Here is a 13,524-nt window from a genome sequence, read left to right on the forward strand (position 1 = left end):
TTGTAATCTTCTATTACACTCAATAAAAACTTCGTTTAGTGATGTCGGCGATGGATTTCGTATTGGCGTCAAATTTTCTTAAAAGTCCAAATGAGCTTGAATGATTCTGTTTTTGTCGCCATATTTATCCATAAGGAGTGTTTTAGTAGCTTCATATGTATCGGCAATAATGCTTATGCCATCTACCAATCGTTTTGGTTCATATTGTAAATAACCTCTTAAAAAAACATGTTTATAATTTACTGAAAGATTTGAATTATTATCTATGGAAGACTGAAATTGTTCCCAAAAACTTTGCCAAAGTTCTACATCGCCGTTAAACGATTCTAGTTTAAATTGTAGGCAGTTTTACAGTATATGATTAAATAGCAGGCGCTGAAATACAAAAGCTGAAATTCATCACCAAATTATTGTTATTAATAGCCAAATCAGTAAAGTTTTTTGTAGTTGGCGCTAATTTATTTTGATTATTATTATTATTATTATTTTGTCTTTAAAAATCGTGAATTCAGCCTTATCATTAAAGCTTTCACATTGTAAAATATCGTTTTCGTATTCTTCATCAGAAAATAAATTGTGTATCTCATTATCCGTTATTTTCATTTCATTTAACATTTAACTGGGTACGTGCGGTCTGTGAGACCACTAGCGATGGATTTTCTGTCACCCCTATTCTATTTTTAGCTCAATTGAATGGGTTGACCCTGTAGCTTCCTGTTTTGTGACCTTCAATACACGTGCACTTTTTCAACCGATTTCAGCAGATGCTTTTTAAAATAATTCAGTTATTTCTTCGAGTACGGTCTCTAAGACCGCATCTCCCTGTTAGTGTCCCAGTGATAAACAAGGCTTAGCAGATGGCGCTAAAACGTGGGCCCGAAATATAGTTCAGTTTACTGATCCTATTATGAAGCAGTGCTCCAGGCACTTTTAAATGAAGCAGAAAGTGGTTTTAGAGATACAAATAATTGTACAGAAGAGTTTTTTGATGTAAGTTCGCATTCAACTGATTTTGATATGTATGTTCAAACATAATTAATTTTTCTAGTGATAATGTATTTTGAAAAATTTATAAAATATATTAATATACCAAGAGATATATATACAGAATTTATAGGTTGAATTTTAGACTAGTTCTTAACTTATATGTTTAAAATGCCCTAGAAAACCGCGCTATGAAAGTCACACAAGCACACGATAAAAAAAGAGCCAATTTTACCTATTGTCAATTTTTTTATTTTTCATATAATTGCCGATTTCTACATTATATTGTTTTCTATACCTTCATATACTGTAAAAAGAATTATGATTTAAAAAGTAAAAAGTAATATACTTTTTCAAGAATATTATTTATTGTAACATGTAATTTGAGGAGAAAATGTATGTTCCAACGCATTTACTTTTTTCAATGATAATATATTTTGAAAAATTTCTAAAACATATCTATATATCAAGAAAAATATCTGCAAAATATATTGGCAGTTCCCCATACTAATACATTCCTTAAAAAATTTAATTTGAGTGTAAATGAAATGCGGTCTCGTAGACCGCACCTCCCCAGTTAAATCCTAAAATTTCACCTCCCCAGTTAAGGGTTAAGGTAGTAGTTAAACGATTACAAGTATATTCCACATCTTCAATTGAAAAATCATCTTTTAAATTACTTATTTCAACAGAAAAACGAGTAATGTTACCGCGAATAGTTTTCCGTTTTCGTTTGAGTTGCGCCATTTTGTTTGTAGTTTCATCCGGCGGCGTCATTACAGTAATCCAAAGTATAAATACAAAAAACTCATTAAGTAAGTTAACTTGCCGATATTTTGTAAAAAGCAGGAAGTATAAATTCACAGTTTTGATTCAAATAGAGGTTTCGGCACCATATATTAAAAACAACGGCGTTAGTAAAACATATATTTATTCTTCACAATAAGTAGACATACAAACATATAAGTAATTTTATAGAATAACAACAATAAAAGGTGATGACACTCAAGCTAAAAATAACTATACAGAATTGTTTGCTTGCAGCAACATACAGTCCCCAGAATGATGGGGTTTTTTTTGAGGGGGGGGGGGCGGAGATTTCCTCAAACAAAGTGAGTGTTCTCATCTCAAATCTATTTCGGAACGAAATTTGATACCGATACATAAATGGCTTGCTGGATTGAATTATTGCAATATTTTGGAATAGAAACATTTCAGATACTAGTTAATTTGCCCAATTAATCAGTTTGTCGATTAGAGTAAATCCTATCTCTCGAGTTATTTCCACTGACACCCATTTTTGTGAAGATGCGACATAAATAACAAAATTACGGAGATGTCCCTTAAAAAAATATTGTATCATTAAGAAATATCCACTCCGTCAATCCCTAATACGCATAATTAGAATAAAAATGAATAAATTCTCTAAGTAGTAAGTATAAAAAGAGTAATAAGCAAAGAAGAGTAAGCATAAGAAGTTAGTTACTACTTATACTTAGAGGGACTTAAAATGGTGCGATAAGTAAGAAGATCGCACGAGTTATTGAAGTTTCCAAATAAATTTTAAATCTTAGAAAATGAAAAGAAAAAAAAAAGAAATGAACTCATTAAAATAGTGCCTGAAATTAACCTTAAAGTCAAAGAAGATTACAATATGAGATTATAAGAAATATGTCGAAAATTTCCCGAAACTGAAAAGCAACTTAATAAAGATTCATTAGAATAAACTTGGTCAATATTGCAGAAAAGAAAAAAAAACAAATCAAATTTTAGAAATGCTGAAGAAGCAAGAAATAAAGTTTATGCCTTTGCAATACTCGGATGAAGGATCTTTGAAAATTGTCAATAAAGGACTTCCGATTAACCAAGACAAAAAAGAGATTATAATAGAGCTTCAATAGCCTGAGATTAAAAGTCGCTAGGGTTTTACAGCTAAGACATTTTAGGCAAAAGTCATCCTATCCAATCTTCCTTATGGGCCAAACTTTCAAGAATATATATGGCGCACTTTTCCTGAATTGCCTGAAAATTAAAACTGGAACTTATAGAATAAATAAGGAAATGAATGTGTTATCACAACATTGAGAATGGTTTGTGCAATCCCCGCTGTCTTAAATATACTGGGCAGCTCCCACGGACGCCTGTCATATTAAAGCAGTCATTTAAAAACCAAAGTATAAAACGCCGACATTCTATAAAATGCCTAGGCATTGTATATAATGCCGGGCGTTTTTAGGCTAAGTATAAAATATAAGAATTATTACATATTCTCCCTAGGCATTGTATTTAATATCTAGGTATTCTATAGAATGACAAATGCTATTTTGACAAAGTATGAAAAAAAGTCTTGATAAGGCTATTATATAAATGCTGTGCAGAAAAATAAAAGTTGTACAAAACAAAATTAACGCCTTTCTTATTAAGGAAAACAAAATTTCCATATAAAAAAATAACAGATAAAATTGGCGTACTTGTTACAACATGGTAGGTTTAAATGGCATTTTGAATTACATGTCATTGCATTTTTCACGCAAAGAATTTCAGATTTCAGTACTTTGTTTTACATATACATTTGACGAATCCTTGACTGTTTCCACTGGATGGAGCAATTGCAACTGACCGGAGAGAAAGCGTGTGGTCAGGAACTTCTTCAACTCTAAGTTAATTCTTAGAGCATAAAGTGCGTTATGATCTCACATATACTTGTTTTAAAATTCCTTCGGAAATTCCGAGTCTGTAGAAACAATCCTTTGTCACACTAATTGCAACTGCCGATATATTGCTCGAATCACCTCGTCCCCTGTTGATGTCAGGAGTAGGAACTCACACAGTAGATCCCAAAGAAGCAGTGAGAAATGTATTTATTTTTTCGAATTCATTTTTACCTTTTGGCTTGCATTTATAGATTGATTTTAGAATTTATTTTATCTTCAATAGCAATAGTTTTGAAAAAAAGGATGCACAAAATATCCATTTTATCATCTTTACTAGCATAGTTGCAGAATTTTTTGAAGACACTTTTTGTATTCAAGTGCGTGACTCGTTTACTTTAAACATACACAATAGGTATCAGAAGCGGAAATCTCATCCATTTTGAAACAAGCTCTTTTTTTGTATAATCTGATTATTTTCACCTTTTCCCATTGTTTTACACTTTCTGTTATGTTTTCTAACAGCTCCTCTGTATTTATAACATCTTCAGGAAGAAAAAATTTTGTAAGCCCTACTTTAGGTTTGCAGCCAGTAAGAGCTTCGTACGAGTTTTTTGATTCCGGAATGATAAGTTCTATTTTTCTTAAATGCGCGAAACGCAGACGTTCACTCCAGAGGTCTGAATTGTTGGCCAAGTAAGTACAGAGCTTATTTTTGATATCTTGGTTGGCTCTTTCGACCCTACCTTGGCTTTGCGAATGGCGAGTCTTCTCATGCACGAACTTTAGTGCTGGCCAAAACTCCTTCAAGCTAGTTGCCACGTTATTGGCAAAATCCCTATCATTGTTAGACTGTAATATAGATGGCACTCCAAGCAACGAGAATATGTCCACTAGGTTGTTGACTACTTCTACAGCTCTTTTTGACTTTAGAGACTTGAGAATCACAAATTTTGTGCGATGAGATCTTGGTACGCCATAATAAATTTATATTCTCTATCTGGTTGAGACTAACAAGCAGTAAGATCTACCTGAAAATGGGAATTAAATTCTGAAAAATCATAGGTTTCACAACAGTGCAAACCGCAAAGTGCAACTGACAAATTCTGAGCATGAGACACGCATTAAAAGTCATGCCTTGCCACGTGACATCCGAAACGAATCGGAGATATATTTCATACTTTGCTGCTTTGCCATTCTTTAGAATGCCTAGGAAACAAGTAAAATATGAATTATTTCCTACATTGCCTTCTAGTTTTAGGAATTACAGTACACTCACGACTATCCGGCTTCCGTACTATCCGGTCTAGTTTTCTTTTTATCGTAATTAAATGTAAAAGGAAAGACGTTGCAGAAGTAGTAATCTATTAAGGACTTTTACAGAAATTAAAAACCGTGTTTTGACCCTTAGAGTTACCTTTTCATATCTGAGTAATCATTTATCAGTGAAAAATAAAATAAGTTTGAGTTTCAAGTACAATTTCCTTAAGAACTTGGCTTACGATTTACTTTAACTTTTTGTTTAAATTTCCTGCATTTGTTAAGTATTACAGAATTAATGTTAAAATATGAAATCTTTATATCCTTTAACTTACTTTTTCTCTGATAAATTACACTACAATATATACTGTGGGAGACTACAATATATACACTTGCCAGAAAATGTCTGCGTACAAATGCACAATAAACATTCTAGAGAGAATAAAACTGCATAATAGAGATAATATTAATTTAATTTTTATTTAAAGTATTTCTTGAACAATTCATTAAATATAAATAAAGATTTCAGAAATATAACTTTCATTGTTTTAAAATTATAATAATAATAATTTAAAATTATGCAAAAAGTCATCAGAAAAAGTTTGCTTACCAGTACAAATTAAAAGGATATTTGCAAACTTATCTCCATGAACTTGTATGAAATGAAATATCATCTGCATTTATTTTTTTCTGCTTTTTCCTTTTAACTTTGGTGGAAATACAACAAATAGGATAAAAAAACATAGTTTTGTTGTTACGATAAATTTAAATTTTGAAGATTTTTTTAAAGATAGTACGTATTGTGCTTGACTTAAAATGGATTCTGAAGGAAAAGAAATTACTCCAGATAAAAGGAAAATCATCTTAAGACTAAAGAATGAAGGTAAAACTCTTCGAGCAGTCGGCAAGATAATTTTAAAAACTAATTCTTCTGTCCAAAAAGTGATCAATAATTGCAAGTCATCGAAATATTTTATCTCAAAGCCACTTAGTGGTAGTCCCTCTAAGCTGACTTTACGAGGAAAGAGATACACCCTGAAATACGTAATCCAAATGTAATTAAATCAAAAGAATACTGCATCTCAAATAGTAATTGATATTAGAGAAAGATTTTAAAAAAATATGTTTAGAAATATTTATAGAACACACTATACGGAAAATACTGAAAAAGGCTGGTTATCATGGCCATGTAGCTTGAAAAAAGCCACATGTTTCAACTGTCAATAAGCAAAAATGTTTAATTGTTTCCAATGAGAATGTAAATAAACCTTATGAGTTTTGGAAAAAAGTAATATTCTCCGATGAAAGCAAATTTTGTATCTTTGGCATCAAAGGCCGTAAACTGGTATGGAGAAAACAAGGTACGGCTTTTGAGACGCAAAATCTTGTGCCTTAGTCAAATACGGTGGAGGTGACATAATAATGTGGGGGTACATGGTAGCAAGTGGAGTTGGTCGATTAGCTTTTATAATCTCCACATTAGAACATATGGGACATCTGAATCTATTAAAAGAAAATTTGAAACAGAGTAATGCACAAATTTTTGAGCCGTGGCGATGACTTTTGATTTCAGCAGACAATGATTCAAAACACATTGCCCCCAGTATAAATCCCTGGCTGTTGTACACTATCAAAAAATCAGTAGAAATTCTCCTCCCCAATCACCAGACTTAAACCCCATAGAACATTTATGGGACTTACTGGAACGCAAGATTCGGCAACATTATATAATATTGAAAGATATGCTGAAAAGAGTTGTTATGATGAAATGGAATAAGAGGAAACCACCAGGCAAGTCCACTCTATACCTAAATAGTTGACAAAGATTCTTAGACATAAAGTTTATCCAGCCAGATATTAAAATTTAATTGACAGTCCATGGAAACTATTTTTTGAAGACTTTTTTTTATCTGTACGCAAACTTTTTCTGATAACTATTTGTGCAATTTTAAATTATTATTATTACTTTAAAACAATGTGTGTTATATTTCTGAAATTATTATGGATATTTAACGAAATGTTCAAGGAATACTTTAAATTAAAATTAAATTAATATTGTCACTATAATGTACTTTAATTCTCTCTAAAATGTTTACTGTGCGTTTGTATGCAGACATTTTCTGGCAAATGTAACCTGTGTGCTCTGTGCTCCTCCCACTGGAAAAGAAAATAGACATGCGAATTTTGGCCATCTGTTCATCCAGAGACCTGGAAGTTCAAGCCAGTTTATTCCAAGCTACACATCTATGTGCATTTCTGCTCAAGCAAATATTTTGGCAACCATCCAAAATGAAATCATAACTGTGATCGTAGCGTCGTCCTGGGCTGCTATAATAAAGAAGCAACCTTTCTTTGATTCATTTTAATAATAATAATTTTAAAAAAAAATGTCTACAGAAGAAAAATTCATATTTCACGGATATATTTATATATAAAGCACGTTATCGGAAAATTATGCCTGGTATAAGTCTGATTTTCAGTCCAATCGAATTATCACGAATGTATTAAAACGTGAGTCGCATTTTGATATGTTACTAAATTCGAAGAGTAGAGAGAGGGAGTTAAAATCTAGAACCTTTTTTTGTAAAATGTCCCAGTAAAAGAATTGTTTCAATTCAGTTAAATAAAAAATTATTATTCTGAGAGGGAAAAGTTAAATATAAAGTTGTGACTATTAAGAAAGACGTATAAAATGAGATGTTGAACATTATATAGTGCCTTAAATGAGATAGAAATACAAAAAAAAAAAAAAAAAACACTTTTAAAAAATGTAAGAGGGAGAGAGAGAGAGATGTATTGTATAGAAGAAAATAAGCTAAAATTTCAAAATGAATATCTGCATTTTTTTTTAAGGGAAAAGAACAGGTTTGCCAAAAAAATGTTTAAATACTTTTTATCAGTCAGAATTCTCAAACTGGAAAATAACCCTTTTCTGAAAATAATTGTTAAGATTTCAAATGGTATCATAATGGTAATTTTTTTTAAAGCAGTAAAAATTAAATTTGGAAAAAAAAAGATGGTATTTTACTTTGTAGAATTGTTTTTCGAAAAGAAAATAGTAATGTTGGCGAAAACAGTTATCGAGGAATGTTTTTAAGTTTAATAGTTAAGATAAAATGATAATTTTAAATTTAATTTTCAGCTCTTATTAAAGTAAGATTATTTTTCAGTTCACGAATTCTTATTGATAAAAATTACTAACTGATGCTTATCGATGACTCTGTTTCGTCTTTATAGAACTTTAAAAAAATAATGCAGATTTTCTAGGGTTTTTTCACCCTTCTATGTAACTCGGACTTGAATAGAATTCGAAACATTTCGCATAAATGTTAAAAAAATAAATATTTTTCTAAACTTGTAAGAAATTAAATTATTCTTGGCGTAAATTATTAAAATTACTATTTTTGCTAATTTAACTATCACAATATTCGACGGCTCATTTTATAGGGGTTTTTTAATACTACAGTTTTTAAGTTTAACTTTTTCTCTCAGATAAATAATTTTTTATTTAAGGGCAAAAAAAGCTGTGCTTTATCTCCGAACCATCCTCTCTCCACTCTTTATCCGACATCATATTTTTTTTTCTCTTCTAATTTTTAGAATGATTTTTTTTGAATTTTCAGGTGGCCCCTTTCAAGGTTGGGAATTTTTCTGTTCTAGCTCCTTGTGATTAAAGGAGTATTTCGCCTAGATTTATAATTTTATTTTTTTCCTATTTGCAATTTTCTGGTTTAATCGCAAAGAATTAGACGAAAATGTGCTATTGCAAAGAGATATTTTAAATGTCTTTTGTTATTTATCTTTATTAAAAATTATAATAAACAGCATCGGTACTGATGCCTTCGATATCCACTATATTTCTGGGTCTGAGGTTGCTAAAAATTGTACTTAAAGGCTTGTCAAGATGAAAAGCTTAAAAATACTTTCCGAGTCTATAAAAATCAAACTATGTTTAAAAGGTTTGATTGAAATTCTCCGTAAATAATAATTCCAACGATCTTGTTAGTCACAAGGACCACTAATAACTTTTTAATTAAGAACGGAATGACAACACTGTGTATATTGCAAATTTGGAAATGTCCTTCTTCTTTCAGTGTTCAAGCTATTTTAAAACTGCTTGATTTGCAGGTACTTCTTTGCGCTATCCTCAGGAGCAGTCTTTCTTCCATTTGTTTAAGGAGCTACATCCAGATATTCCCCTGGTTTGTGTTTGTGGAAATCACGACGTGGGAGACGATCCAACTCATGAGTCAATTCAGATTTATAAGAAAAAGTTTGGAGACGATTATTTTACATTTTTCTGCGGAGGCGTTATGTTTATTGTGATTAATTCTCAGTTTTACAAAGCACCCGAAAAGGTGAGTACATTTGAAAATATTTCAGTGGTTTGTTTTTAAAATAATATTTATTTCGATAAAAGCTTTAGTTTATCAATTTCATTAGTTGCATTGTTTTAAAATGATAAGTTTCCAGATATATAGGGTGAGCGTTAAGTATTTCTCAGATTGCAAAACTTTAGTAGAAAATAACTACTGGAAATATAAATTTCGAATTTATAGCATTGCTTGGCAGTTTTCTTTAAGATTCTCTTCTTTCTTCCCCCCTTTTAATTCATCAAATATATGGCGAAGATGATTCGTAAACTGCAATGTGTCAGCTATTTGACTTCGATAAAAGTAATATGCCGAAGTATTCTGTCACTCCAAGAAACCATATCTGGCTAATTCTCTTCAAAGAGAGTTTAAGCATTGCTTTGGATGGAATCATGCTTAGACTACTAACAAAGGGAGGGCACGAGGTTAAAAATTCAGTTCGGAATGAGATTTAATAGAAAGGTAGTATACATTTAGAATTTTCACTCACGAAAATATTGAAGCGCAATGGCCAGTCAATTTCTAGAAAATGGCTCCTAAACTTTCTGCATAGCTTATAAACTAATAATGTGTCGCCGTTGTGTAAGCGCAAATGGCAGAGTGATTAAGACACTGGTGTAGCAAACAGGTGACCCAAGTTCGATCCTCGACTAGTATTTTTTGCTTTTTTTTATTTGTTTTTTTAATAATTAATTTAGTAATTTAAAAACAGCATTAATTAATATGTTTTTCCTTTTTTATGCAAAAAGAAATGTTTATTCTCCTAATATTACAATTTAATTTTTAGAAGAAAAATAATTATAAGCATGAATGCATTTTTTTAAAAATATTCGGAATTACTTAAATTAAATTAACAATTTAAAGATGGTTTCAATTAATATGATACTCATTTTTATATGGAAAAAAATAAATGTATTTTCTCTTAATAAATAAGTTATAACTCTTTTTTTTAAAGAAAAATAATTCAGTTCAAGTATATTGTTCTTGCATTATAACTATAATTTAATTTTTAAGTGTTAAAATAATTATAAATATAATTTTAACTATAAAAATATTTCAAAATAACTACTTTTATCTTAAAATCATTAAAAGTTTTAAATTTTTGGATTTTAATAAAGATAAATTATTTATAACTCAACGAAGCTGTATTTATATCGGGAATTAATGAGAGCAGCTAAAATAAATAAAATTATATCCACAAACATTTAAAATGTTAATAATCGAATAGAAAAAGTAGAAAGGAGATGTTCAGTTATGGAATGCACAGGCAGATGGTTCAAAATTTTTAGTAACATACGATATGCTCTTTGCACTGCCCGATTTTCTGAGGAAAAACAAATATTTTTTAAGGTAAACGAATTTTTTTTAATCGATTTTTTTAAGGTTACTCTTGTGGATAATCATTATTTATGAATTTTGAAAGATGTCATAATATATCTATATTCTTTGAAATATTTTTATTCCTCTCGTATGTAATAAAAATTAATGAAATATTTTTATGATGTCAGTAATTTAATTAACATTTATCATTATTTAAGTTATATATGTAAATATTTTTCCTGCTAAAAATAAAATTATAATTCAATATTTATTTTTAAGGGGGATTATTTTTAAAACATTCATTTTTGACTGATAAAAAGAGTTGCATATTAATTAAAAATGTCTGTAATTTTATTTAAATAATTTTTGAAAAGAAAAACGGGCTTATATCTTAATTTTTTTTAAATTTTAATTCAGGTATTAAGAGAAAATACATTTATTTTTCCATATAAAAATGAGTATCATAGTAATTGAAATTATGTTTAAAATGGTAATTTAAGAAATTCCGAATAATTAAAAAAATGGGTTCATGCTTATAATTATTTTTCTTCTAAAAATTAAATTGTAATATTATAGAATAAATATTTTTTTTTTTGCATAAAAAATGAAAAACATATTAATTAATACTGTTTGTAAATCCCTAAATTAATTTGAAATTAATTAGAAAAAAAACCAAATAAAAAAAGCAGAAAATACTATTCCTGGATCAAACTTGGGTCTCTTGTTTGGTACGCCAGTATCTTAACCACTCTCTCTACTACTTGCGTCTTGATAACGGCGACACATTATTAGTATATAAGCTATGTAGAAAGTTTGAGAGCCATTTTCTCGAAATTGACTGGTCATTGCGCTTTTATATTTTCGTGAGTGAACGTTTAAAATGTATACTACCATTATACTAGATTTCATCCCGAATTGAATTTTCAACCTCGTGCCCTCTCCTTGTAAGTACCGCCTTACAAGAAAACATTTTCTAGTAGATGAATTGTAGTGGTTGGATCACGCTATCGGGTCTCGCTCTCCGGATTTTACTTTCTTCTTATTTCTTTTAGTATTTTGTCAGGGAAAGTGTCTTTGTCGTGGCTGTTCATGAAAGCTAGGATAATACAAGATGTAGCTAGAAAATAGCCGGATTGCTGCCAAAAGTTTAATTCTTAAAATTAAATTTTTTTATAGTTTTGATAATATTACTTTCGATGTTTTTCTCTTGATTTTTACGCAAATGTCACACTTTTGAAACTAAGATTTATGAAACTACATCAGGTAATATAAAGAGTTAGAATTTTTCTGAAAACCCTTTCGTCCCAAGGGCATTTAGGGTAACTGAGAACGAATTTTGCAGACGTTGCTCTTTTGTTCGATCTAAAATGATCGTATGAAATTAAAGATACGTCTCTAATTTATGCATAACCATGTTCATTAAATAATGCTATTTTAACACATTAATTCATTAATTGGCTAGTTTCAAGTATAGAAACATTCATATTTATTTCGATATGTTATTCCAGAAAATATGAGTAATTGGGAATGTGTACTGCGACACAGTAACGGTTTGAAGAGGACATATTTTAAATAAGAAATAGCTACTTATTGCCTCAGAATTTATTTTACCTCTTTTTTCAAAATATTCCCTAAATACTTATTTTTTCATTGTATTCAATAAAAATACATTCTGTTTCATGTAATATCGCATATAAAGTTGCTATTTGATACTTTCAATTTAGCTGAATTTATAAGCAAGCATTCTAAATCCGATTTTGTTAACGCTTATAAAACAATAGCAACTGAATATAATGAGTCACAAGAAGGAAATATTGAAGATTTAGAAGGGCACTCCATAATAAGTAAGGACTTGTAATTCAATTTATATCTATATTTATAACTAGCTGACCCGGCAAACGCTGTTCTGCTTTATAAATTATTTCTATTGAATATTTTGGTTGTTAACGAATGCATTGTAAGTGTGTGGGGTTGGGATCTATGACAGAAAGAGGAATGGAACGCTGTAGGTGATGATCGCCGATAAAAACAAAAAAACACCAACCATTCATTTTCTCAATACAATGTATTTCATTAACGTAACGAACATATACATTGTTTGATCTCTTAAAAGTTAAACGTAAAGTGAAATAAGTAATATATATATTTTTTTGTCCTAAAGTATAAAAATGAAATAAAGAAAATCAATATTCATTTCGAAGAGCAATTGAGTGTACGATATTTTTTCTCAGTCCGTCTTTAGCCAACACAAATAAGCTCGATAGTTTTCCCACGCAAGAATATGCCACGTGTGAAAAACATGGTGTGCCCAAATCTAAGCCGCAAACAGACATCATTTGACCTTGCGACTTATTGATTGTCACTGTGAATACGAATCTAATAGGAAATTGAACGCGTTTGAATTCGATTGGTACGTCTGTGAGAATCATTGGAAATTCGTGGCATCAAAACATTTTCGGCTCGGAATTTACCATTCAAAATAGTGGCTTCGATAACGTTTTTCATCAATTTTTTAATGACCAATCGCGTGTCATTGCATAGCCATGGTGGGTTCAAATTCCGAAGTAAAATAACCGGAGATCCAACTTTCAGTCGTAGAAGGTGTGGTGGCCTGCCTGGCAAATCCAGTGAGTTCAAAAACTCTGTTGGATAATTTACAGCTTCGTTAGCATCACAAACTGTATCGATATATTTGTATGATACCAAGTTGCCTGGCAACGACTGTTGTATCTTGAAGTTTAAATTGTCGACGTCCACATTTTTTACTGCCAAAATGGCGCTTTCTGCCAGCCACGTATGATTTATGTATTATGCGCGTACATCGGGAAATATGCGGTAAATGAGAGCATTTTGCGAATCAACGATAGTGCAGAAATTAGTGGGCAATTTTATGCATCCAGTATTTTATTAGACAGCAACTTTTCCCTCGCCGATAT

At 30.4% G+C, this 13,524-nt stretch overlaps 1 protein-coding gene across 7 annotated transcripts in view; it reads left to right on the forward strand.

The window, feature by feature from the left end:
• The window catches only part of LOC129981777 (serine/threonine-protein phosphatase CPPED1-like), a 143,130-nt gene that overhangs the window by 89,741 nt on the left and 39,865 nt on the right, over positions 1-13,524 (forward strand). For all 7 annotated transcript variants that reach the window (XM_056092780.1, XM_056092778.1, XM_056092779.1 and 4 more), the window contains one exon: positions 9,024-9,253. In XM_056092780.1, coding sequence (XP_055948755.1) covers positions 9,024-9,253 — 230 coding nt within the window. The remainder of the gene's footprint in view (positions 1-9,023; positions 9,254-13,524) is intronic.

The sequence above is a fragment of the Argiope bruennichi genome, chromosome 8 (genome assembly GCF_947563725.1).
Source record: "Argiope bruennichi chromosome 8, qqArgBrue1.1, whole genome shotgun sequence".
Lineage (NCBI taxonomy): Eukaryota > Metazoa > Arthropoda > Arachnida > Araneae > Araneidae > Argiope > Argiope bruennichi.